The sequence below is a fragment of the Trachymyrmex septentrionalis genome, unplaced genomic scaffold, assembly GCF_001594115.1.
Source record: "Trachymyrmex septentrionalis isolate Tsep2-gDNA-1 unplaced genomic scaffold, Tsep1.0 scaffold249, whole genome shotgun sequence".
In the NCBI taxonomy this organism is placed as follows: domain Eukaryota; kingdom Metazoa; phylum Arthropoda; class Insecta; order Hymenoptera; family Formicidae; genus Trachymyrmex; species Trachymyrmex septentrionalis.
The window spans coordinates 225,785-251,370 of record NW_017305407.1 but is presented as its reverse complement, the minus strand read 5'-3'; the positions used below and the strand labels follow the sequence as shown (position 1 = coordinate 251,370).

General features: G+C 39.4%; 1 protein-coding gene across 1 annotated transcript in view; it reads left to right on the top strand.

The window, feature by feature from the left end:
* Nucleotides 1–25,586, top strand: part of LOC108748843 (prominin-like protein) — a 220,284-nt gene that overhangs the window by 23,509 nt on the left and 171,189 nt on the right. The window contains exons 2-3 of the mRNA XM_018487216.1: nucleotides 24,048–24,169; nucleotides 24,255–24,278. Of these exons, the coding sequence (XP_018342718.1) occupies nucleotides 24,048–24,169; nucleotides 24,255–24,278 (146 nt within the window). The remainder of the gene's footprint in view (nucleotides 1–24,047; nucleotides 24,170–24,254; nucleotides 24,279–25,586) is intronic.

Genomic DNA, 25,586 nt, shown 5'->3' with positions numbered 1-25,586 from the left:
CGAGATCGAGACTCACCCGAACTGTGATTACTCGGATTATGCGAATACTTGCGACAATTGAATTTATTCTGTTATTTTTTATTGTACTAATGTCTGAAGAGGGCTCAAACTGGTAGCCGAAACTTGTTACTTGTAATGTATTAGTTTATAGTTTTATTATTTATTATTTTTTGGCGTGATGTTTCATCGCGTTTAATACAACATATAATTTTATGTAAAAATTAAAAAATGTGGTTGACTCTTACTTCGCCCGCTGATTGAGTTTTGTTATCATATATAGTACGTTTCACGACCATGGATCTGCGAGACTACTGCCATCATTTAATGGAACTGACAGGAATTGTTATTGAAGTCGACAATTAACCCTGTGTGATTGTTGAAGGAAGGATCTGTGTTCTTCGTTGCGTTATGTGTAACGCAGTTTTCTCTTTTACTATGGCTTGTGCCGTTTGCCTTGTGGTCACACCCGATGGTTTCGGCAGCGCGAATGAATTGAACTTGTTGGTTTGAAAGAACTTTATTGCCTCTTTATGGAATTCATTATAAACGTACAAAAAATGCCCGGCTCACACATCGATCCGCTCTTGTATTCACGATGGCGTCGCATCGAATCATTTCGAACAACTACGAAATACGCAGGCCATACGGCTATACACACGCGCCCTCAGTGGGCCCCAACATCGCCACGCCATTTCAAGCAGCGCCACGAAAGCGCCCCAGAACTAGAGACAAGATGCGCGGATACAAAACCGACTGAGTACTCCCACCCAACAGGCGCGAAGCGCAAATAGTGATTATTAACGTATACAAACATCCTGGGCGTCCTACATCTGTCACAACCTTTCAGTGTACCCTAGAAATTTCAAATTTCTCTAGCCCTGTTTATAGAAAATTCCAACGCCAATCACTCATGGTTGTGGATATTCTGATTCCACAGGCAACTCGCTAATCAAAGCTGCCAATTACTTCAATTTAATTAATATCGGGAACAAACTTCCCACGCTACTGTTACCTCCTAGCTTCCGACTTTCAGTTATAGATTTCGCCTGGGCATCTCCTAATTTAGCACCCTCTTGTTTTGACACGTCTCCCAGAAATACATGGGGAAGTGATCACTTCCCAATCACCTTCAGAATTGAAGGTAGCTCGTACAAGCAAAAAAGTAAGTTTTTGTACAAAATTAAGCTTGATAAAACTTAAGAAGCTTTTCTTTTTAATTATCTTATTTTACTCCCTGTTAGCAACCTAGAAGAGAGTCTGCTCTCGAGAGCTATATGATCAATGGTTTAATATCTTCAAAAGTGATATTTACAATCTAGGATCAGCCTCCACACGATCTACTCTTATTCGACCCTGAAAATCTCCTCCGCCATGATGGTGCGACGCGACTCAGGATGCAATTGAGAAAAGACGAGAAGTCCTTCGTAATTTTAAAAAACCATTCTCCTAACTACAGTAACTATTCAGAATACAAAAGAATTGCTGTCCAAAGTCACATCTTGTCACATCTTGAAGGCGATTAAAAGGAAAAGTTGGAAGAAATTATGTACCAGCTTTAATCGATCTACATCTACATCTCATATTTGGGGACTCATTAATGCTTCTAAAAAATGAGACTTAATTAATACTTTAACAGATAATTCAGAAAACGAAAACCTCTGCAGAAACGCTCTACCAAGCTCTGTCCGGTCTCTTGCAACGATGCAGCCTGAAATCCTTATTCGATAAGCAAATTGAGGATCTCATATGTGCTCCTCTAAATGCTCCAGTGGATCTCGAAAAGCTTTGAAAGGCGCTCTCTAACCTAAAACTCAGATCGGCACCGGGCTTGGACCAAGTAGATTATCAAATTATTAATGGTCTCTCTCGCCTAACCAATTGGAACATCTCCTATCCTTAAACAATAGAATCTTAAAAGACCTTTCCGAAATTTTGACTTGAGTCGCTAGTTGTGTTCATTCTCAAGCCTGGTGGCAGAGGTTTCGGCTTATTCCACTCATCTTTTGAAAATACTGGAAAAAATTGTATATCTTCGTTTTCGGTTTTGGTTCGTGGAAGCTCATGACATATTGCCCAAATTCCAGTTGGGCTTTAGAGCCGATCGATCTTTCGCTGACAACCTCGTCACTTGATTAATTATATTTACAGTGGATTCGTCACTAATGAGGTTACTATCTGCGCTTTTCTCGACATAACTGATACGTTCGACAATGTCATCCCGTCTATCCTCCTCGATGACCTCAAAGACTTAGGGATCCCGGCCAAGATGAGAAAATTTATCGGTAACGTAATCTTCGAGAGATATATTTATGGTGGAAAAAAGCTTTTTTACAGGCCTTTTCTGGTCCTTCAATGATACTCTCCAAGGTTCTATCTTGAGTCCGCTACTGTTCAGTATTTACACCCGTAATGTTGGACTATGTATTCAAGACGGCGCCCGCATTCTACAATATGCAGATGACTCAATGTTATTAGATGGGCCGGTTTTAGACGCATGCGCGTTCAATGTAACATTCAATGTAAGCGTTCAACTTCGTTGCGCGTTTGCAGCCAATACTCTCGCTACTCGGTAGGATTTCTTTCTTTTGACACTAGGATTCGTTTGGCCTTAAAAGAAACGCGACAAAAATGTGTCTTTACGCGGCTACTTTGAAAGGCAATGTAAGATTTCGAAACCGATAGTTGGGTGTCAGGCACGAGTGAACGTGCCACTCTTTATCGAAATTATTCGGGATATCCTCGAAGCGATATTCTAAACAGCTGAGGACGTCGACGGTTTTTGTAATGGTAGCTCAGCCTCGGGAATGGCAGAGGGAGCGGTCGAGGATAGAGGATCGTTTGGAGAAATAGTAATAGAGCGACGGCAATAAATCATACAATAATTAATAATAATAAAAAGTAACAAATATATTTTGCTAATCTCCGACTCTCAACGTACTCGTCGACAAAGTCACGATAACAGCATGCGATCGAAAGGCGTTATTTTAGCCTCACACCTGCCCCGCGCACTTTACGCGATGCGCAATTATGCTAACTCTCGACGGCACGTAAGAATACTTCTCGCCAATCGTCCGAACAATAGCTTGACGCTTGATAGATAGAAAACGGTTTGTTACCACAAACACGGTGCGACTTCGTGCTCGTCCGCGGGGGTTTCGAACTTACAGGGTTTCTGTCTTACAGAACGTCGGAAAGAGATAAAGAACACGCAGACACCATGATACAGAGTTCCGATACGAACGAGACAAATTGATACGCGACAACACGAAAATGACTAGGCTGTGTCTTAGGCGGACACGAAAAATGAATCTACTGAAAATCTCGTAACGAGTCGTCGCGGAAGGCGCCGCGCTTAGACACAACTATCGCGAAAACCTGACGCACAACAAGTGCGTGAGTCTCACATATAAAATCTGACAACGATAATTACACGCGCCTTCCGTACATGGAAATCGGCGACCTTACAATTAATTCCGATAGTCCTCCTCTCCGGCTTTCGGCTCGCTATGTTAGATCTTTTGCGTCCTGCGTCCCTCACCAGTGTTACTCGCTCGCCATAGTACAAGTGCGCTGATCCTCCCGGGGGCACGCAGTGATCGCTATTTCTATGAGGAAGCTTTATCGCGTCTAATTGGCGCGCGGCTCTGCGCACTCCGTGAATTGCGTGAGCTGTGCCATTAGCGTATCCTATGTCCTGGCGTGCGGAATTCGACTGGGCCGTAGAGTTTCCTTCAGCCGCTTAGGAGGCTTTCCGGATCTTTATTCTGCAGGAGACTCGCATCTCGGTCGGCGTCCCAGTAGTCGGTGCCTTCACTTCCGATCTTGGTTCTGACCTCTCAAGGGAAGCCTCCACAAGCTCCGTCGCGGGGTCTCTCGCCGACACTTGGACATAGAGTAACCATCCCTGGCTGTTGCCTTCGTGATTCCTCTGCCATGTGCACCTGTAATATGGTGTGATAGAACATAGTTCGGATCGAAACGAAAATATCAAAATGTGGAACGATATCACCTGCGTGTTACCTGTCTTGTAGGATGCTGAGCGCCCCGGCTAATCCTCAATTGCTCCTCCCTCGACTCTCGGTCCTGGCCGTCTTCTCTCTTTATCTATATTCCGGTGAGACGACGCAAAATTCACAAGGTCCTAAGAGGATCGCCAATTATCCTGTAAAACTCGCGGTACGATGGCGCACGAAAGAACGACAAACCGAAAAAAATCCTGCAGAAAATCTACGGAACGCACAAATAAAATAAAATAAACGCGAAATAACGCTATAAGAGTGCACAGATACATTCTAAAAAGTGGAAGGACCTAGGACGACAGAGTTGCGCTGTTCAGCCGGGTCTTACGATCCTTGTGATGGACCGAAAACGTCACGTCACAACATATATATAATATATTTCTACATATATATGTATACATATGTAAAATGTAAAATATATTAAAATTTTTAACATTTTTGAAAAAATTTTATATTGGCGACTAATGATCTCCTATTTATTAGTGATCGATACGTTACTGAAGCTATATTGGATGCGCATGCGTCTGAAATCCGGCCCGTCTAACAACACTGAGACCACCTCATCGTTTTTTCTATCAACAAGGACGCCAATAAAGCTGGCTCGCAGTTAGGGCAAAGCCACCCTTACACAACTCTCAGTACGCATAAGGGTTAGCGTAACTCCACCCGATTTTCAAGCATTCGAATACGCTTTGAGCAGTGGTGCTGAAGTTGGGGGGGGGGAGGGAAACTTATACCACATCTACAGTTTCCTTGCTTGGCGATCTTCTAATGCGCCATTAGCTACGTAATTGTAATGTGTGTGTTGAGGTTACCTTAACTCCTTGTGGGTACAACGTCAGAAAATTCGGACTTACTTATTGCAAAGTTAACTTATTGTAAAGTTAAAATGTAAGTAGAAATGATTAAATGAATTATTTATGATTTTAATTATGAGTGCACATTATAAAAAAATGATTTAAGTCAATTTTATTGTGTTCTTAATATCAGAAAAAGACTTTTTCTTCTTCTTCTTCGTTAATACATAGATCCCGCGGCAAATGCGCCACAATACGACCAGTATCCAATATAGTAAAAAGTAGGGATGCATCGGATATCCAGAAAATAACCGGTATTCGATATTATCCGGCACTTTTTTACTATCTGACCGGATAGTCAGATGTCATTAAATCCGGGAATATATCCGGTTGAAATTTGATATCATTAAATTGTTGATTTTTTTTTATACAATACAAATGTTCTAGAAACAAATATGCATATTCATGATGCTATAATATCTTATACATTGTTGCAAAATTATAATCTTTTTCTCTATAGTCTTTTTTTTTTTAAATGTAATACCTTTTCCTATAAATTCGCTATTTTTTAATAAGCCATTTATTAATAATTATTGTAATTATTAATATTAAATATAATGATAAATTGTTAATATTTATCATAGAAGAACGATAGAATCATTTTTTTTTTATTTATTTCTATAAAAATTCAAAGATTTTCGGTTTATGATTAGTTTCCATAAAACTGAAAAATCACTCATTTTCATTTTGCAAAAAAAAAAGATTGTTTTTAGAACAAATCGCAAAAACGCTTATAATTTCTTAAAGTTCAACTTATTAGCTGTTGATTCATCACTAATAAAATTTTTTTTCATTTATTTTTAACAAAAAGATGAGGTTTAAAAAAAAATTTATTTTTTCACGTTTTTTTCCGATCCCTTTTTACTTATTGCAAAATATCTTTTATGCTATGACATTTTGGACTTTCTAATTCAAAAATTTTTTTTTTTTCAGTCTTTAAATGATAGATTAAAAAAAATTAGTTAAAATTATAATCCGAGATACAAGTATGTATCCACTATCTATCCATATCCGAGTATATGTAACTCCACGTTTTCTTTTGCTTATACGAGTACGATAGAAAATGTATACAGCGTTGTAAGAATTTTTTGATAAGATCTTTATTGTTTCTTATAAACAGATCCCATATATAAAAAATTTAATAGAAAAAATAAAAAAACTATTTTATTTTTATGATTTTGAATATGGATTTTGGCGATTTCATAAAATGCTATATGATATTTTATATTGGAATGTTATCATTATCGCATTATCACATTATCGTCATATTTCTTATAGTTTCTTTTTGTAGTTAAGAATCATGAATAAGAATTTATCGAAAATTTAATCTCTATCGTTTTTTATTGTATTCTGTTTATTAAAAGGCAATTTGATGTAAATATAAGAAATAAAAAATAAAATATTTTGTATTCTCATATTTACATCATATTATATATTCATCATATTTGAAATACGCCGTACATTTATACGCATATACATATTTTTAAAAACGCATATGTAATATCGTCAGGATTTAAACCTAAGATCTATGGCGTAATAACTTAACACGCTAATCTTGAGCTATAATCGCACGCATGTCTGGACAACTTGGAATTCGATTGTTATTCAATTCCTCGTATAAGTTTTTATGGTTCTGTTACGTCCTGCCCTCCGTAGAAATATAATTTTACCTTCTTTTTTGTCTTTTTGTTTCGCGTTGAATTATTTTTTGTTATTTAATCTCACATCGTCTATCTAAAGTATTTCTATTAATTAATTGCGGATATTCTTAGCGAGAAACTTATTTGGCGTAGTATGATTCTATCATGCCGACACCGCATGACACGTGAAACGCGTGCCGCGTGCCGATGTATTGCGATGAAATTCCAGACAGAATAACTCCACACGGAGCTAAGGAATCGTTCCCTTATGTTAGGAATGTCATGTCTTTATCATCCTACACGAGGTTAAAAAAAATTAATCCGATGGAAATACTTCAACGCCTATAATTTCTCAGAATAAGTATAAGATATCGTGTACCAATTACGGCCAGCGACGCGCGTGTCGCTCGCGGCTCCGAATCCTTAGTGGGATTTCAGCCGCTCTGGCCGAGAATACGAATTTGTTGCGTTAGTGAGCGCCGATCAATCGAGAGTCGGGGAAGAAGCAGCGCGGACCACGGAGAAAGGCCCAAAATTTAATTTGTTAATTACTTTACAATTCCATCAATTAACGCATAGACAACATCAGAAACTAATTTGATCCGTCAGTTCTAAATTGAATTCGTGGCAATCGTGCCGAATTTCAGCCCGATGTGACTAATATTTCCATATGAAAAATCAGTTTCCAAATTCAGCATGTATTATCGGAAAATTCAAGCTCCCTCTTCCTCTCGATTCGCGAGCGCCGCCAACTGGTGCCTATATAAACGGGGCAAAAATCGAGCCCGGTGGGCAGTCAGTCATTCTTAATCGCATTATTCTGATCCATGGATCAAATCGAAACGTGGTGGAATATCTCTCAATATTCGTAATATATATAAAGAAAAAAAGAAAATATGGATGTGTTAATTTCTTTCAAGCTTCCTTTTTCCTATACTCCTCGGGCTGAGCGCACGAAAATTTTTGATATATTATATTTATCTGGACAGACGATCACAAAAGGTGTACTTTATTCGGAGCATTCCTCGAGTCCTTCGTCTAAGCCATGGAATCTCTACCATCAGAAGTCTCTCAGCCACGAAGAAATTGTGACAGTCAACCGTATCCGCTCAAAGCACTACAATCTTAATGACGGGCTCTTCCGAAAAAATTTAACTGAGTCCCCGGCCTGCTTGTGCGATCCTTGTCAAGATATTAATCATTACAATAAAAACTTAAGGAAACTTGCCAATGTGAGCCTACACAAGATGTTCAGTGTGATAATAATGATTAATATATTCAGAAATATAATATAATCTCAGACGTTTTGATATCAATACATATTGTGTCCTCTTCAAAGTGCAAAAATTATGTAATGTTCCAGTTGTTCGGGAAAATCTCTTACGCCCGGCTCAGCAATGGAGATAGAGCGTTCGAGAGATTCTATATGAGCGCTGCGTAAACAATGTAAAGGACATACAGCGTGGATGAAGGAAAATGAGCAGGCACCTTTTGAAAAGAAGAGGGTTTACTTAATAATTAGAGTTATTTACAGTATTGCACAGTTGTGAGAGTAGCAATTCTATTGAGCAGTTTGATGATTCGCACAAGGCCGATCCAATGTACTGCCCGTTGAGCCGGATGACCGGCTACAATCGTGCAAGCACTCTAATGCTGAGAAGCACTTGCACAGAACCATGAGCAGTCCTAATTAATGCACAGGTTGTAACGAGCTGACTCTGAATCGAGATCACACTTAGAGCAGTTTATTGGAGAGATTCCTTTCACAGTGAACGTTAACGAACGAATGAAAGGAGAGCGCGAGCGCGCCGGTAACACACACGTCCAAAAAAAGGACTTGACTCGAGAAACCCGGCCCGGAGGCTCTCTGCCCCCGCCCCGCTCTCGACACCCCATCGCACGGTCGCTCGAGCTGTGCTCCCTGGGCTTCACGGGCGACCGTGAGATGGCGACAACGGTATGATTGAGCGAGCTGACGGGATCTCAAACATTCCCGCCCGCCATTATATAGCAATGGAATTGATGATGAGTCCCCTCCTATAGTCGTTGAGTTTGGTCCTGGTGAGCAATAGGCAGAAGTACGAGCTTGGCAATTGGTCTGGTGAGAGTTGTCAAAGGTGTGAGTTTGGTGATAGATTTGGTGACAGTTGCATTGGGTGTCTTGAGTGTCACCACTCGGGTGAGTCCATCCTCTCCTGGCATTGCAGCAATGACTCTAGCCAATGGCCACTTGCATGGAGGAAACCTTTCATCTGTGATGAGCACCAATGAGCCCACTTGTATGATGTTTGATGGATGATGCCACTTTGAGACAGCTTGCAGTCGTTGCAGATACTGTGTTGACCATTGCGACCAGTATTGCTGTACTCGTTGCTGTATGAATTGCCATCGTGATAGTCTTGAGATGGCTATGTCTTCCAGAGATGACTCAGGTACCGTTGTAAGCGCACTTCCGGTGAGGAAATGTCCTGGGGTGAGTGCTGAGATGTCATCTGGATCGTCGCTGAGTGGTTCTAGAGGTCATGAGTTCAGGATCGCCTCGATCTGGGTGAGCAGGGTTGTCGTTTCTTCAAAAGTGAGCAAGGTTTCTCCGATGGTACGACGCAGGTGGTATTTGAGTGATTTCACCACTGCCTCCCATTTGCCACCCATGTGCGGGGCAGACGGTGGATTAAAATTCCACTGAGTGCGATCTTGAGCGAGCAGAGCTGAAATGTTGATTCTCTTGAGAGTTCTGTGTGAACAATGTTTTGAGCGATTTATCAGCTCCAACAAAGTTCGTCCCGCAGTCGGAGTAGAGTGGATGCCTCTCCTTGACACAAATCTCCTGTATGTTGAAAGAAATCCATCCGTTGAGTAGTCTGAAACAACTTCCAAATGAACTGCAGATGTTGTGAGGCAGACAAACACACAAATCCATCCTTTATGAGTCTTCGCTCCTCTTCCCTTCCATGGTTTGAGTGTGAGTGGTCCGGCATAATCAATGCCAGTATGAGTGAATGCACGTGAGGGTGCGACTCGAGGCAGAAGTAGTTGGCCCATCAGTTGATGTGCACGGACCCCCCTTTGTCGAGCACACACCACACACCGCAAGACATGAGATTTCACTGGAGCTCGTCCACCGATGATCCAATAAGATTGCCTGATATGAGCTAATGTGAGTTGCGTGCTGCCGTGTAATGTTTGTTTGTGAGAGCAGTCAATAATAAGCTCAGACAATCTTGAGTGGCGAGGAAGAATTGCTGGATGTTTGCCTTCATACGTGAGTGTTGAGATGCCGAGCCGTCCTCCCACACGAGCAATTCCTTGATGATCGATAAATGCTGTGAGACGACTGAAAGGATGAAAGGTTGGCAGGTGTGATTGTGAGCCGAGAACCTTGAGCTCGTGAGCAAAAAATGCTGATTGAGTGGCCTTTATCCAGAAGATCTTGGCTTTCTCGATGTCATTGACTGAGATGCATGTAGCCCGTGAGCGATCATATTGCCCTTTTAATCGTAGGACAAATCCTTGACACAGAGTTGTAATCCTAAGCAGTCGATTGAGAGATGAATATCTGTGAACAAGATTCCAATGATAATCCACTTTCATGTTGGTTGCGAAAAGTGAGATTCCTGGGCGTGATTCCACTGTACACTGTTCGTCAGGGCCAGTCGGTTGAGTGGGCCATTGATCTTCAGGTTGTAGCAACCATGGTGGTCCAGCCCACCACAGTTTATGATCTTCAAGTTGAGCTGTAGTTAGACCACGAGAGGCGCAGTCCGCTGGATTGGATGTGCCTGGAACAAATTTCCAATGAGCATGTGTCGTGAGTTCTTGGATTTGTGATACTCTGTTTCGCACATAATCCTTCCATTGGGATGAGTGTGTTTTGATCCACGTGAGAGTCACTTGAGAATCCGTCCATAAATATGTTGTCTTGATGTCCATCTTGAGTGTGGCATGGACATGCTTGATCAATTTTGCAAGAAGCAGCGCTGCTGTGAGCTCTAGCCTTGGAATAGTGAGCCTCTTCAAAGGAGCTACCTTCGTTTTTAAGCATATGAGAGAAGTTTTGTCGCTAGTGGACGGCTTGAGCACGACCATGTAAACGACTGCAGCCATGGCAAATTGAGATGCATCAGAGAAGCCATGTAATGCAATGCTTGAGTCACTACTTGTGTTGAGCCAACGTGGAATTGAGAACCTGGCCAGGTTTGTGAGATCCTTTCTGATGTTGAGCCACCGTGAGCCAACCTGAGACGGCAATGCATCATCCCAGTTGATTTTGTGGAGCCAGAGCTCTTGTAGAAGCATCTTGGCTCTAATGATTATTGGTGAGACAAAACCAAGTGGATCAAATATCTGTGCTACCTCAGATAACACACGACGCTTTGTGAGTTGTTCTTGATGAGATGTTGAGCTTGTTGCGAATGTGAAGACATCCTGTTGAGGAAGCCATCTTAATCCGAGAATTTTGTTTGCGCAATCGTCAAGTGAGACTGATGAGGAGATTGAGTCCGTCAATGAGAATGCGTTTAATAAATCTTGATGATTGAAGTGCCATTTAGCGAGAGGAAACCCGCCCGCATGGCAGAGATTTTCCAGTTGATGAGCGATTTCTGTGAGTTGTTCCACTGTGTCAGCACCACCAAAGATGTCATCCACGTATCTTCCATGAGTGATTGGTGGCACTGCCAGTGGGAATCGATGTCCTTCATCTTCAACAAGTTGTATGAGTGTCCGCACTGCCAAGAATGGAGCAGCCTTCGTTCCATAAGTGACCGTGGTGAGATAGTATGATGTTTCATTGTGATGTTCGTCAATCCACAGAATGCGCTGTAGATCCCAATCTGATTGGTGTACCTTGATTTGTCGATACATCTTAGTTATGTCTGTGGCAAAGATGTAACGATGGCCACGGATCCACATGAGAACGTCCGAGACATCGAGCAGCAGGTTTGCACCGGTGTGCATGAGATCGTTCACTGAATATCCTGATGAAGTTGGACTCGAGCCATTGAAAACGACCCGAAGCTTCGTTGTTGTGCTGTCGGGTTTGAGTACGCCATGATGAGGTAGATAGTATGGCGCCACATTCCCTAAGGGTTCTGATGTGACTTTCACCATGTGATTGAGTTGTTCATATTCAGTCATGAACTTGGTGTAAAGGCTCTGGTATTCCCTGTCCTTGTTGAGTCGTCTGAGAGTTCGCTGAAGACAATGATGAGCTGTGTTGTATGAGTTGCCTAAGACACTGGCGGAGAGCTTGAGTGGTATGCGTACAATGTACCGTCCCGTTGAGTCTCGAGAGTGAGTGGCCTTGAAGTGATCCTCACATTGTTGTTCTTCAAGTGTGAGTTGTGTCGTATGATCAGCTGGCAATTTTTCTTGCATCCAAAACTTTGTCAACAATTCTTGAAGATCTGAGTCATGTCGTTGAATCTTGATGTGATGTGCAGTCAATGGATGTGATGATGATGAGAGTATGGGACCAAGTATCAACCAGCCGAATATAGACAGCTGTGCGATTGGCATCTCAGGAGATTGCTTGATAATGTTGGGCTTGATGATCTGCCCGTATGCATCTGCTCCAATGATGAGATCGATTGTACGTGGAATGAGAAATTGTGGATCTGCCAATTTCAACTTCTCAATGTGTGGCCACGATTGTTGAGGCGCTTCAAATGATGGTAGAATTGTCGTCAGTGTTTTTAAAACATGCGCTTGTATCTTGGCAGTGTGCTTTGAATGATTGGAGTGAAGAGTGAGTGTGACAACACCCTTCGTTTGAGTAGTTCCACCAATGCCAATGATTGAAATCGTTGAATGGCGACGTTGTATGTTGAGCTGTCTGATGAGACCTTCCGTGATGAAGGTGAGTTCAGATCCTTGATCGATGAGTAGCCGAACTTGATGAGTTGAGGCAGATGAGTGGATGTGCGCTAATGCAGTTGCCAATAGCGTTGAATATTCTGAGTACCCTTGAGCAGATTCCTCGACGATTGCACCAACTTCCTATTGAGCGGATGAGGAGGCAGATTGAGCTGGAGCTGACGAGGATGAGGATTGCTCGACATGCAGCATTGAGTGATGCTTAGCTGAGCACGTCTTGCAGCTCAACGTGGAACGACATGAGCGGACATTATGTCGCCCCAGACAATTAAAGCATAGCCTCTTGTCAATCGCAGTAGTTTTTTGTTGAGCTGGCGTGAGATCTTTAAACTTTGTGCACGTGACGATGAAGTGCTGCCCATTGCACATGTCGCATGGGTAAGTTGTCGACGAGGATGATTGAGTCTGTGCTTGAGCTGTCACTTGGTGAGCGGTCGCCTTCTTCACTGCTGATTTGAACGAGCTTGGTGTGGCCTTCGATGGGCTGGCTAATTGAGCTGGTGTGATTTCAAGTCTCTCCAGTGCTCTCGCTCTAGCATTCAAGAAGGTCTCAAATTGAGCAAAGCGGGGATATTCTTGAGAGGATCCTAACGACGTTTCCCATGCCTCTCTCGTGTCTCGGTCAAGGAAGCGTGACACATGGTGAACTAGGAAGCAATTCCACATGTGCTCCGTCATTCCCAGTGAGTGGAGGGCCTTATTTGCCTCAGAGACCGTTGAGATTAGCTTGGTGAGTGAAGCGGCGCTCTTTGATGAAGCGTGAGCGAGGCTGAAGAGATTGTCAAGGTGAGATTGCATGATTAGTCTCTTATTCTCATACCTTGAGGTGAGCAGATCCCATGATGGTTGGAGAGAGTCTCTGGTGAGAGGCAGGCCACGGATGAGTTGCTCGGCTGGACCCTGAACACAACTTCTGAGATAATGGAGCTTCTCCACATCATTGAGCTTCGCATGTTGTAGAATTACCGCAGAAAACAGCTCACGGAAGGAAGGCCAGTTCGCATAGTCACCGTTGAATTTTGGCAACTTAATATCCGGAAGCCGTGAGTGTGCTTGTGGTTCCGGATCACGTGAGACTATATGAGATGAGGATGCTCCACTGAGATTGCGCCTGAGACTGAGCATTAGCTTAGCTGAGGGCACGTGGTGAGCTTCTTTTTCGTGGATGTTGTTTGTAAAATAATGGTGATCCAAATGAGCCTCTGGCTGTTACCTCGAAGTAGGCATGTTCCCTAGTGAATGTCTTGTGAACCTCGTTTAATTGAGCTGTCAAGGTATTGATCTCATCTAATGAGGCGTCAGTGAGACTGATGAGCTGTGTCTCTGCAATGTTCTGAATTGTGTTAAAACGGCTCGTTTGAGATTTCACTTTGATTGAGAGCTCCGTTGGCAGGCGAGCTGGTGAGGCTTGGCGTGAGCTTCGTTCTTGAGTTGAGCCAGAGGCCTTTTCCTTGGGAGCGGATTGTTGAGAAGGCACCGTGAGCGTGGCAGGAGATTGACGGCCAGAAGGCTGTTTTTCCTCCGCCTCTGACTTGGAGGTTTTTTCCTTGTCAGCCATGATGAGCGGGGCACGGAGAGAGCAGCAATGAAAAATATTTTGTTGATTTGCCCGTGAGAATGTCACTCCGGTGATGCGTGATCACGCCGTGGCAACACAGGCGACGGATGAACTGCGCTGGGCGGCGAGCGTCCTTGCGCCATGAATACGATGCGTGATCACTATGTACGCACTAAATTCCGTTGCACACCGTGAGAGTTAATGTTTTGCAAAACGAATATTACACGTCACTTCACCACGCTGCGTCCGGCTCGAAGGACCAAATGTTCGGGAAAATCTCTTACGCCCGGCTCAGCAATGGAGATAGAGCGTTCGAGAGATTCTATATGAGCGCTGCGTAAACAATGTAAAGGACATACAGCGTGAATGAAGAAAAATGAGCAGGCACCTTTTGAAAAGAAGAGGGTTTACTTAATAATTAGAGTTATTTACAATATTGCACAGTTGTGAGAGTAGCAATTCTATTGAGCAGTTTGATGATTCGCACAAGGCCGATCCAATGTACTGCCCGTTGAGCCGGATGACCGGCTACAATCATGCAAGCACTCTAATGCTGAGAAGCACTTGCACAGAACCATGAGCAGTCCTAATTAATGCACAGGTTGTAACGAGCTGACTCTTAATCGAGATCACACTTAGAGCAGTTTATTGGAGAGATTCCTTTCACAGTGAGCGTTAACGAACGAATGAAAGGAGAGCGCGAGCGCGCCGGCAACACACACGTCCAAAAAAAGAACCTGACTCGAGAAACCCGGCCCGGAGGCTCCCTACCCCCGCACCGCTCTCGACACCCCATCGCACGGTCGCTCGAGCTGTTCCCCTGGGCTTCACGGGCGACCGTGAGATGGCGACAACGGTATGATTGAGCGAGCTGACGGGATCTCAAACACCAGTATATATGGAATTTATTAGATATGTCGTCAACAGTGTAAAATACATTGTTAAGCTGTAATTTTCATCAAGACTATCTTTATCTGTTGTATCTCGTTGGATACTGAAACTATTATGAAAGTCAGATTTTAACAAAGAACATTAGCTTAATAGCAAATTAACAATTGTATACCGACCACTACTTACTTGAAAAACAGATTAACGGTATTCTATACAATATAATAAGAGAACGATCTGAAGACGTTGAGTTTCAATTTGTTTATGAGAGGTCAATAGCAAATTTGTTTATTTATCAGAAATAAAATTTTCAAGTCTGGAAGCAGCACTAACCACAAATAATGTCATGATATAACGAACTCAAAAGATCCGTGTCGCTCTGTACGCTCTTTAAAGCGTTGCTCTGTTTTTTAATATAAATAACTTCTGAGATAAGACGTTTTATTGAAAATCTTTTCTTTATTTAAAATTTCGATGTTATTCCAATCAAAGTCATGATTACACTCTAATCTGTGTTCAGAAATTGTTGAATTCTGATTGGTATTTCTATTAATGTACTTACGATATTCATCAATTCTTGTTTTCAATAATCATTTGGTTTGCCCCACATAAGTATGGTAGCGTTACAATTTAGGCAATTTATTTTATATGCTACATTAGAACGAAACAACGATGGTAATTTATCCTTCTGTGCTTTTATGAATGAACTTAATTTGTTCATTTCTACGTAAGTCAAATGTATTGCATGATTATTTTTGAAAAATCTTTTAAATTTATCCACAATCGAAGGAACGTACGGAATGGTAAAAAAAATTTATTTATTGTTTGCTGTTTGTTGAGACTTTTCTAAGACGATCGAACTGTACACGTAGTTTATTTTTTATATGATTGAAAATAAAATCTAAAAGATATTATTAAGAAGGATGTTAATAATTAAATCTAGATTCTTTTTATGAAAACCCGGATGTGACAGCATACTCACTCTATCTACTAATCTTATGACACATTGGATGACATGATTAAAAATTAAGATACCTTGCGGAAAAGGTAGGTTTATGGTACCAGTCAAAAATTAAACTCTGTTTGTTATTCATTAAAGTAACAAGAAAATCTAAATGATCCCTTCAACTGTAAAGTTCAACCTAGGATGAAACCTATTAAAAGTGTTTAATATAATGTCAATATTATTTGATTGTGTTGCAATAGCAATGTCATCTACATATCTGACATAAAAATACAGGTCAAAAGGTAAGCTCTCAATAGACACCCTCTTTAATTCTTGCATGACTAAGTCAGCGACTATGGGATATAGAAGAGATCCTATCAGTACCAAAGGATTGTTTATAATATTAAACGTGAAGCACGTGGAATTAAGAATCAAATTAAAAGCCTTAAAAAATTTGTTTTTCGATAAATTTTCATTTTTCGACATCTTCATAAGAATTGAAGTATTCCTCTGCAAGTGCGTGTGCCATCAATCGAAACAAGTGATAGTCGGAAGGGGCACAGTTCTAGTGAATAAGCCGCATGGGGTAGCACTTCCCAGCGAAGTGTTTCTTTCCTTGACAAGTTTTGTGACGTGAAGCCGAGCGTTATTATGAAACAAAATCACTTTATGCTGTCTCATTTTCATATTTCTGGTTGTTTTCCGTGCAATGCTCGGCTCAAACGGTAATTTGTTCTTGATAGAGTTGTTTTTCCCTGTGACTGTTTGATCAGATTTCAACAACTCGTGGTACACTACACCCTTCTGATCCCACCAAATATAGAGCATTGTCTTCTTTCCGTGGATATTTCGCTTTGTCGATGGTTAGCCTGGATTGTAAATGGTTTTTCGACGTTTGGGGTTATCGAAATAGGTCCAGTCACAATTCGGTGCAAAAACCCCTTTCTTTATTGCCTAGCAAGCAGAATTTCGCAGATAGTTTTTTGCTTTTCAATATCTCGTGGCTTCAGTTCATATGAGTCTCATTTTCCTTCCTTGTAGACCTTTCCCAAGGCTTTCAAACGATCGAAAATAACAGATTGAGTACTATTTAATGTTTATGCAAGTTTGTTTTTGCGTTTAACATGGGTCTTTATCCACCAATGCCTGCAATTCTTTGTCTTCAAATCTCTTCACAATCAAAATCACCACTTTTAAAGCGTCGAAACCATTCTCTGCATGTTTTATCGGAAGGAGCATTATCACCATAAACTTCTACAAGCATTAGATGAGCTTCAGCTGCAATTTTCTTTCATTTGAAGCAAAAGATTAACACTTCGCGCAAATGACGCTTATTTGGCTCAAATGTCGACATTTTCGATGCAATAAAAAGCAATGTTATTGATACAAACGTATACTTTTATATACTGAATTTTATTGACAGATGATGAAACTAAAAATTTAAGCTTGGTTTAGACATTAGAGTTATCAACAGTTCTAGCTAGAGCTACTCGCCGCTAGATGGACGGAACTTTCCGATTGACCTAATATTAAACCGAATTGAGTTATTAAATACCGCATAATTCAAGTCGTTCTCAAAGAAAATTGGCCAAGGATTTGCACACATGCTGGAGACCAAGAATTATATCATAATACCATTACCGTCGCTAAAAACATCAACTTCAGTTGTGCCTGCGAGATATTGTCAGATATGCCTATGTATTTGTTATATTTAAAAAAAAATAAAAATAGAAAGTTATTGCTTTGTTAATAACTAAAAAAGTATTTGGGTAAAAGGTAATATTACTTTTTATAGGTAAATACAATATAATTAAAATTAATTTAAAATGTGTACGTATACTACGATATACTTATTATGGCTAGTTGGTTAGTACATCGAATACGAGTTTAGGATACGCAGCTGGCCGTCACCTTATGCCTCTACTGTGCCTGAAGATTTCCGCACGCAGAGATCGCAGAGGATGTGGAGTGCGAATGATAAGATCGTATGTATAACTGTATACAATTTATATGCAACGTATATACAAGTGACGTTATACTGTGATGGTAGTTTATGGTGGCTCCGAAAAGAGTCGTTTGATTGTAATTCGTGGTGGTTCTGAAAAAAAAAACCGTTTGGTAAGAGCTGGCGATAATGAAGTAGAATCCTTGACTGCCTTAATAGCCATGGTAATGGAATCTCAGGACTCTTTAGCCTTTACTGCTACTGTCGGCTCGAGCTGCGTCTTCACTACTGCTGCTACTTAGATAGTGCTGCGCCCCTGCTACTGCTGCTAGGCTGAGCTGAGCTTTCGCTGCTGCTGAGCTGATGCGGCTGCTGAGCCATGCTGCTGCTGCAGGCCAAATTATGCTGCGCCCTCACTGCTGCCAGTGAATGATGCTGCGTCTCCACTAGTACTGCCGCTGAGCATTGCTGTGCCTCTGCTGTTAATGCACACCGTGGCCAGCAGTAGTCAACCTCGTTGAGCGAGTCAGCTTGGCAGTCAAGATACTGTGGTGTATCCCGGGAAATCGCCCTGAGCGACTCGACTTCGTCTCAGCAGGCCTTATATCCTTACATCTGCTGGGTGAATCTAAATTGCAAGTATTTGGTCGTTGCAGTAGTTCCCTGGGAGCTGAGTATTCGCTATTAGCGATCCGTGAGCGCTCGCGAGAAACTTGGTCCCACGAAGTGTTCTCGAGAAAATCAGCATGTGCAAGGTTCTGCTTTGCAAGCAGTCGTAGAACGGGTTGACTGTGGTGCTAGTGCTTATAGTCGCGTGTGGCGTATATACGTGTGTATATTATCTCATTGTCAAATAAGCAAGTTTCCAGAAATAGGATAGCGGAGTATTTATGTTACCATTGCTACCAATAATAGCAACAAAAAAATAATTTACTATTTTTATCTTTTTTAAGTATCATCAAAGAGAAACTCTAGTATATCGCAGTATGCGTACATTTTAAATTAATTTTAATTATATTGGGTGTTTGAATAAGTTTTCGCTGTTTTTTTTAAATAAAATAATTACCTGTGTTTTATGAGAAACAAGAAGAATAGTTTATTTAAAGTAGTGCCCATTGTCAATTATCACCTTTTCTTACTTTTTATATTATAAGTAGATTCCGCGATAAAAGAACTCCGGTTCTTTTGAAGCGATTCAGTGCTGAAGCCAATTTTTTATATCTTCATAAGAAGTGAAGTTATAAAACGCTCAGCAAGGTTATGCTGCATGGACCGAAACAAATGGAAATCTGAACGAGCCAGGTCTGGGGAATACGGCGAGTGAGGTAAGACATCTCAGCCCAAAAACGTTTTTTTCGCACTGAGCGCTTTATCGGAAGACATTTAATCATATTAAGATATATATAACAAGCTCCTGCTTCTTATATCGTATTCCTGATGACTATTACTTGAACATGAAGAGTCTTTAAGATACAGGATCTTTACCATATGGCTTGATTTACAATTTTGAGAGAGTGTATATGTACTGAAGAAGGATCTGTAGTCCGAAACATTATTAATATTGAGTTCCTTTTTGCTCGACTACTGACCATTATATTACATTATTTGCTCCATTAAGATTGTTCGAAATCCTCACGATGGAGCTCGAGATCGTGCCATGTTTATTGCAATACAATAACCACCTTCTTATCTTGGTGATCGAATTATTTAATTACCACTTATGTGATAGCGTAAGAATAGCTTTTTTATGAACTCGTGCTGTCGAAAACTTTCTCTATTCACTGTCGTGCTATCGAAAACTTGATAAGAAAACATTGTGATGCTACTTTGACGCTTTTCTATTGCATATCAATGCTACGATTTTAGCGAACGTGTATGAATAAGTCTTGTAGATTGATAGAATATATTTGTCATTTCTTGTTATTAATTTCTGTGTCATTTATTACAGTCGTCTTCTATTCGTTCTCTAAAATATTTTCCGTTCCCGGCCACAAACCGTCTTCTCTATCATTACCGGAGCTGAACAGTCAATTATCAGAGCTATCGGCAATTTTTTCTAGTATATAGCGTTGTGAGTATGTTTGTTGTGGTGCGGCGGTATGGCAGCCAGCTGTCGCTATCGGTCTCTACTGCCCGCTAAGTGCTAGGAGTAGATTGGCAGTGAAGATGAGGTGTTGCTGGGTCTAAATCACTAGTTTTGATGTATCCGGTTAACTACGATATATTTACAGTCTATGTATAATGTGTTAAAGAATATGTTGGCCCTGAAAAAGGCTGTTTGTGTTTTGTAGTTTCTGGTGGCCCTGAAAGGCCGTTTGTATGTGGTAAACTACTGCGGTAGTTATCCGCGGTATTGGATCCGCGGTTCACAGTCGTTGCTGTTTTAGCCTTTTTGCAGTGTAGAGATTCTTGGACATGGCAAATCGTATCTTCCTTCGCAAGGTTGACGGCGTCTCTGGCGGTGTATATGGTAACAGCTCCATGGTGCGAGATCTTGGTTCCTTTTATTCATTGTTCATGGTTTGTGTCCACATTGTCGCATTCGTTAGTGTTGTCATCGGAGAGACCGCGGCAGGTGGCGTTGCTGGTAGCGGAGATATCGCTGCGGGCGCAGAAAGGTAGCTCAGTGATGTGTCTCTGCGCTGTCTGCTATCACACATGCTGAGCAGGTACCGTGGAGGCCTTGTCAGTCGCTGTGGCGCTATCTCCAATGGCAATAGCTTCCACCTCACTGGCGATGATGAGCGCGGTGTTGCCGGTATCAGGGCTAGTCTCCGCCTTGAGCTGCAACTCCTCTGCCGCGATACGTGGTCGCCCCTCTGCCTCTGCTGAGCCCGGCTGCTCCTTTACTGATTGGTTGCTGCGCCGCTCCTCCGGTGGCCTGTGATAGAATTTCCATTGAACTGCTGGGCCTGTGATGGAGCACTTCCACTGGATTGCTGGGGCCTGACCTCCACCGTCGCTCTGTGGTGCCGTGCCTCGGCACCCTTGCTGGTCTCGATAATTGAGGCAACTTTGCAGTGATTTAGGATACTATTTAGTGTCTCTAGGAATCGCTTTGAACAATTTAACTCCGCCTTGGCAGGGCCTTATATCTCCCGCCGGACGAATCTATAACGCAGGTTCGCGGTTGTCGCGCCAGCTCTCTGGAGGCTGAGTCCGCGAGCTCTCGCGAGAAAGTTGGTACCGCAAAGCATTTGCGAGAAAGTTTGGCGCGTGGCAGCTTCTGTACTGCAAGCGTCTATATATTGGGTTGCCTGTGGTACTGGCGCCTTCACAATATATTTTGGATAAAATTTCGGTTATTTTCACGAAAGAGTGGCACGCTCACTTGTGCCTGGCACCCAACTGCGCGAAATTGCGAACTGAGAACTGTGTAAATGTCTGGAAATATTTTCCGTTGTTAATTTTGAATCTGGAATAAGTTATTGGTGAAAACTTTAAAGAATATTAATCGCGGACGCACAACGAAGTTGCACTACACTCGTGAGTGTGATCGCAAACTTTTGTATATGTTAAAGGATTTAAAAAACATGAATGGCGAATATACTCGACGACTTGATCATTGAGACTCTGGATAATTACAAAGATATAGAATTTTTGAACAATCTAGCTATCGCTAATACTATGCGATATGGAAAAGATGTTAAGAATTATGCGTTACAGAATATATTTAAAATATACAATTGTTAGTCGCAACGCCTAAAAGAAATGTCTTAATTTTAAGAAATAAAGTATAAGATTTTTTAAGTACGTTTTAATTTCTTTTCCCTTTTTATGTAATTGAGGATTCTATAAGGAGATATGTATAGATTTTACAGGATAAGTATTGTTTGCAGGGTTAATTTTGGACATTGCTCTAATATCGATTATAACGGTTAATTCTTGTAGAGAATTTTATAGCGTATCTTTTTTGTGTTTAAATCAAATTTGTATATAAATATTGTATTATACATTAATGTATCAAAACGCAATATTCTTAAGAACTCTCAAAATCTTTTTCAATTGTCAACTTTTTAATTGTTTATGATTACAAAATAAGAATTAGAGCATCATGTCAATAAAAATTGTCAATAAAAACTCATCACAATAGCGTATTCCTAATGTATTAGTGAATATAATAAGAATTAATATATTCTTTGTCTTATCTCTACTATTTGAGGAAAAAACAATCGAAAAAAATGAAGGTATAATGATTTATTTACAAATATAGGATGCACTTCATAGACGTTCTGTCTCCGTTTTGCGATAGCGAATGGTTCAGATTTTCACGTTACGTACTACGTAATCGAATCGACACATAAATCGTCATTACTTTACAACCGTAATGTTTAAAAAGCTAAAACTTTTCAAAAAATTCCTTCACTAATAAATAAAATTGTAATATATGTAAAAGTTGACAATTTGAAAATTCGTGTGACAACTTTTATGATCGAATTCGAGAGGAATATTTTGAAAAATACGGCATTCGGCTGAAAAATGTTTCGAAAACTTTTTATGTGCCCTTTATTTCGGAAAACATATTGAAGTTTATTCTATGAAAGTTTCAAAGAAAAATATTCATATTTGGCTGAGATATGGCGAGTTGAATACAAAAATATGATGGAATTTTTTTATTTTACAAATTACTTTTTTCGTTTACAACTTGAAAACAAAAAAATTATCAATTTGGTTAAAACACAAAAAAGCTATAAAATTGTTTACAAGAATCAATCGTCAAAATCAAAATTAGAGCGATGTCCAAAATTAGCTCTGCAGACAATATTTATACCGCAAAATCCATGCGTATCCCTTTATAGAATTCAGCCTCTCAATTAAGAATCTATCAATAATGAGCTGTTCAATAGAAATACGATATCGTTGAATAAGTGTTCAATAGCTATTCAATAATAGTTTGATATGGTTCGATAATTAGGAGCGCTCGTGTTACATTTTGCTATTTGTAGTATATTGTTTAAAATTATTATAATTAGTTGCTAATTGGTAAATATTCAGAGGTATCTCCTTCAATGACCTTGACATATACTGTCAAGATCATGACCCTGAGTAACTTCCAACAAGCCATCGCTCGTTACTCGTAAAAGATTATTAAAAAGGAAAATTTGAAAAATGATGTCTTTTTTCACTATATAGAACAAAAATTTCCTGCTTTAAAATATATTTTACGACTGTCCATGCGAAGCGACTTTCAGCCCACCTTCCTTCCTACTTAGGGACTCACGGCTTCCATGCGTTGCGATTTTCACACTTCGCGTGAAGAATCATTACGTAAGCAAGCGAACAGTATAGAATAGTTTATAATATTATATATAGGCAAAATAAAACGTTATTTTTCAAACTTCTTTTTTGTTATTAACTTTTTAACGAATAACGAGCGACAGCTACAACTTATGGGAAGTCACTTAGGGTCATGACCTTGATAATATATGTCAAGGTCAAGATCATTGGAGAGAACTCCCCTAAACAGGATATTTACCGCTAAATTAAAATAATTGCTAAGTCATAACATAAAAAAAAATCATATAATAAATATTATATTTAATAAAACCATATTTAATAAAATCGCATATGAGAAGAAAAGATAATGTAAAGAATGCAACGGAAAGAAGAGAGAGAACACGAAAAAAATGATAAGTATAGAACCGCAATGGATGGGAGAGAGAGGACGAGATAAAAAGAAGACGCAACGGGTAGGAGAAAGAAAGAACAAAACTTGTTTCCCTCTCTACCACTCCGTGACGCGTTTCCTCTTTGTTCCTCGGACCCAGCGTCTGTAATTCGTATGTGCTGCACTTCTTATTCCCTGACCCCGCACACAATCATATACATACCGTATATACATACACACATTAACACATAGTGGTCCTCCTTGCTTTCCTACGAAATACAATTTGTAAAAAAAAAAAAAAACAAATGTCTTTGCATAGTAACATTTAAATATAATTATTGACTATTTTGATTTAATTAAAATTGTTTACGAAATAAATTTAATTTTACACATAGTCTTTATTAATTAAAAAATTTTTCTATAACTCCGTATTTTTTTAAAGATATATACACTAGTGTGTGATAATATAACTAATTACTCAGTTGAATAAATTTTTAAAAGTATCAACTAAGTTAACATAGTTATTTCATATTGATTATATTCGCATAGCTATTATTTTTTAAATGTATATAGATATATTACATTTAATAAATAAGTAAATTATCTTTACATGTAGATATATTATATTTAATAAATAAGTAAACTATTCTTACATAATAAGCATTTTATCAAAAAATATCAAAATGAGCAAAATATAAAATTACTTCTTTAGTTGTTCGTGGTGTCAAGAAAAACCTTCTTCACACGCTAGCTGCGTGTACGACTGACAAGTGCCAACGGGTTCTACACGATTACAAAGTGAATCAAATGTCAGTACAGGTGGACTTCGATAAGGTAAGCAGACTCAAGTCATTTCTTATCGTTAATATTACCTTAACTAATTATAGTTAATTACGAATGTTTCCTTGTTTACACGCAGTACATGGACCGTTACTTTCCAAAGGTATGATTTTACAATAAAAAGAAATCTTTTGCAATGTAATGAAATTTAATAAAAATGCTTTCGGACCGATGTATAAAAGAATATTTGAAGAAGAAATAAGATTTTTTAGCAACCTCGGCATCACTGATTTTAAGGAAATATTATTTCGAGGTCTCTAAGTGCATTGAAAACAATGATTGTTAATGTATTGAAACGGTAGATTTGTATAAAGCTTGCCTCGGTTTTCGTTTGCTCATAATAAGGTTTCTTAAAATAAAGTCACTAATGTCTCGAATCTTACCGAAGCGATTAAATCTGATAAGACTTTTTTCGCCTCACTATTTTTATATTATTAATATTAGTAAATATTTAGATTAATTAGTCACAAAAGAATTAAAATATAATGCATGACATATCGGTGCAATTAATTCGTAAATTCAGATATATTTTGACATATTGTAGACCAATGCAATTATCGCTTTAATGTAATTTATTGCAAAATATCTTCATTAATATCAAATATTGTAGTTACTGATACATCGCGTGATCATTAGTGTATGAAGAACAGATACTGTATAAATTTATTTGATTCCATGCTTGCCACAAATAGCTTCTAGCATCTGTAAGTTGTAAAGCAAAAGCATGCAATTTCCTTACTCATGTGTATATCGTTTTACATATTGTAAATATATTTATTTTCATTAATCGACTTACTTTTGCAAAATATTATAATTTGCACGAGTAAAAATATTTGCTAGATATATGTATATATTAAATATATTGAATTTCTTTCTGAGAGCACATTATTATTAGATATTATTTGCACTAAACTTGCTTCTCTATCGAATATAAGAAAGAAAAAAATTTACGACGTTACATAAAACAAAAGAATGTATTTCATATATGGTACAGAATGTTCTACTTTTCATATAATATTTTTTAATGAATTTCCTTGCTCAATATGATAATTTCTCTTTAGTGAAAATGTCAAATCATCAATCACTTTTGAATTGTGAGTGATTGAAAAATGGAATCTGCGTTTTAGATTTCGAATAAATTACAAAACTTCAACTAATTGCAAATGTAAATTCATCGTAGTAAACTTTTAAATTGGAAAAATATTATTAATTAATTGTAAAAATATATAATGTTATTGAACGTTGCCGTAAATGATCTTTTATGATATTTTCATTATGAAAAAGTTAATTATAAATAATCTTACGTCAAGAAATAATAATACGAGAAGTAGGACATCCCATTATGGAGGTACAATTTTAAAACAGAAAAGAAATTTTTAGCGGAAAACTACGGTATAAAACATTTACTTAT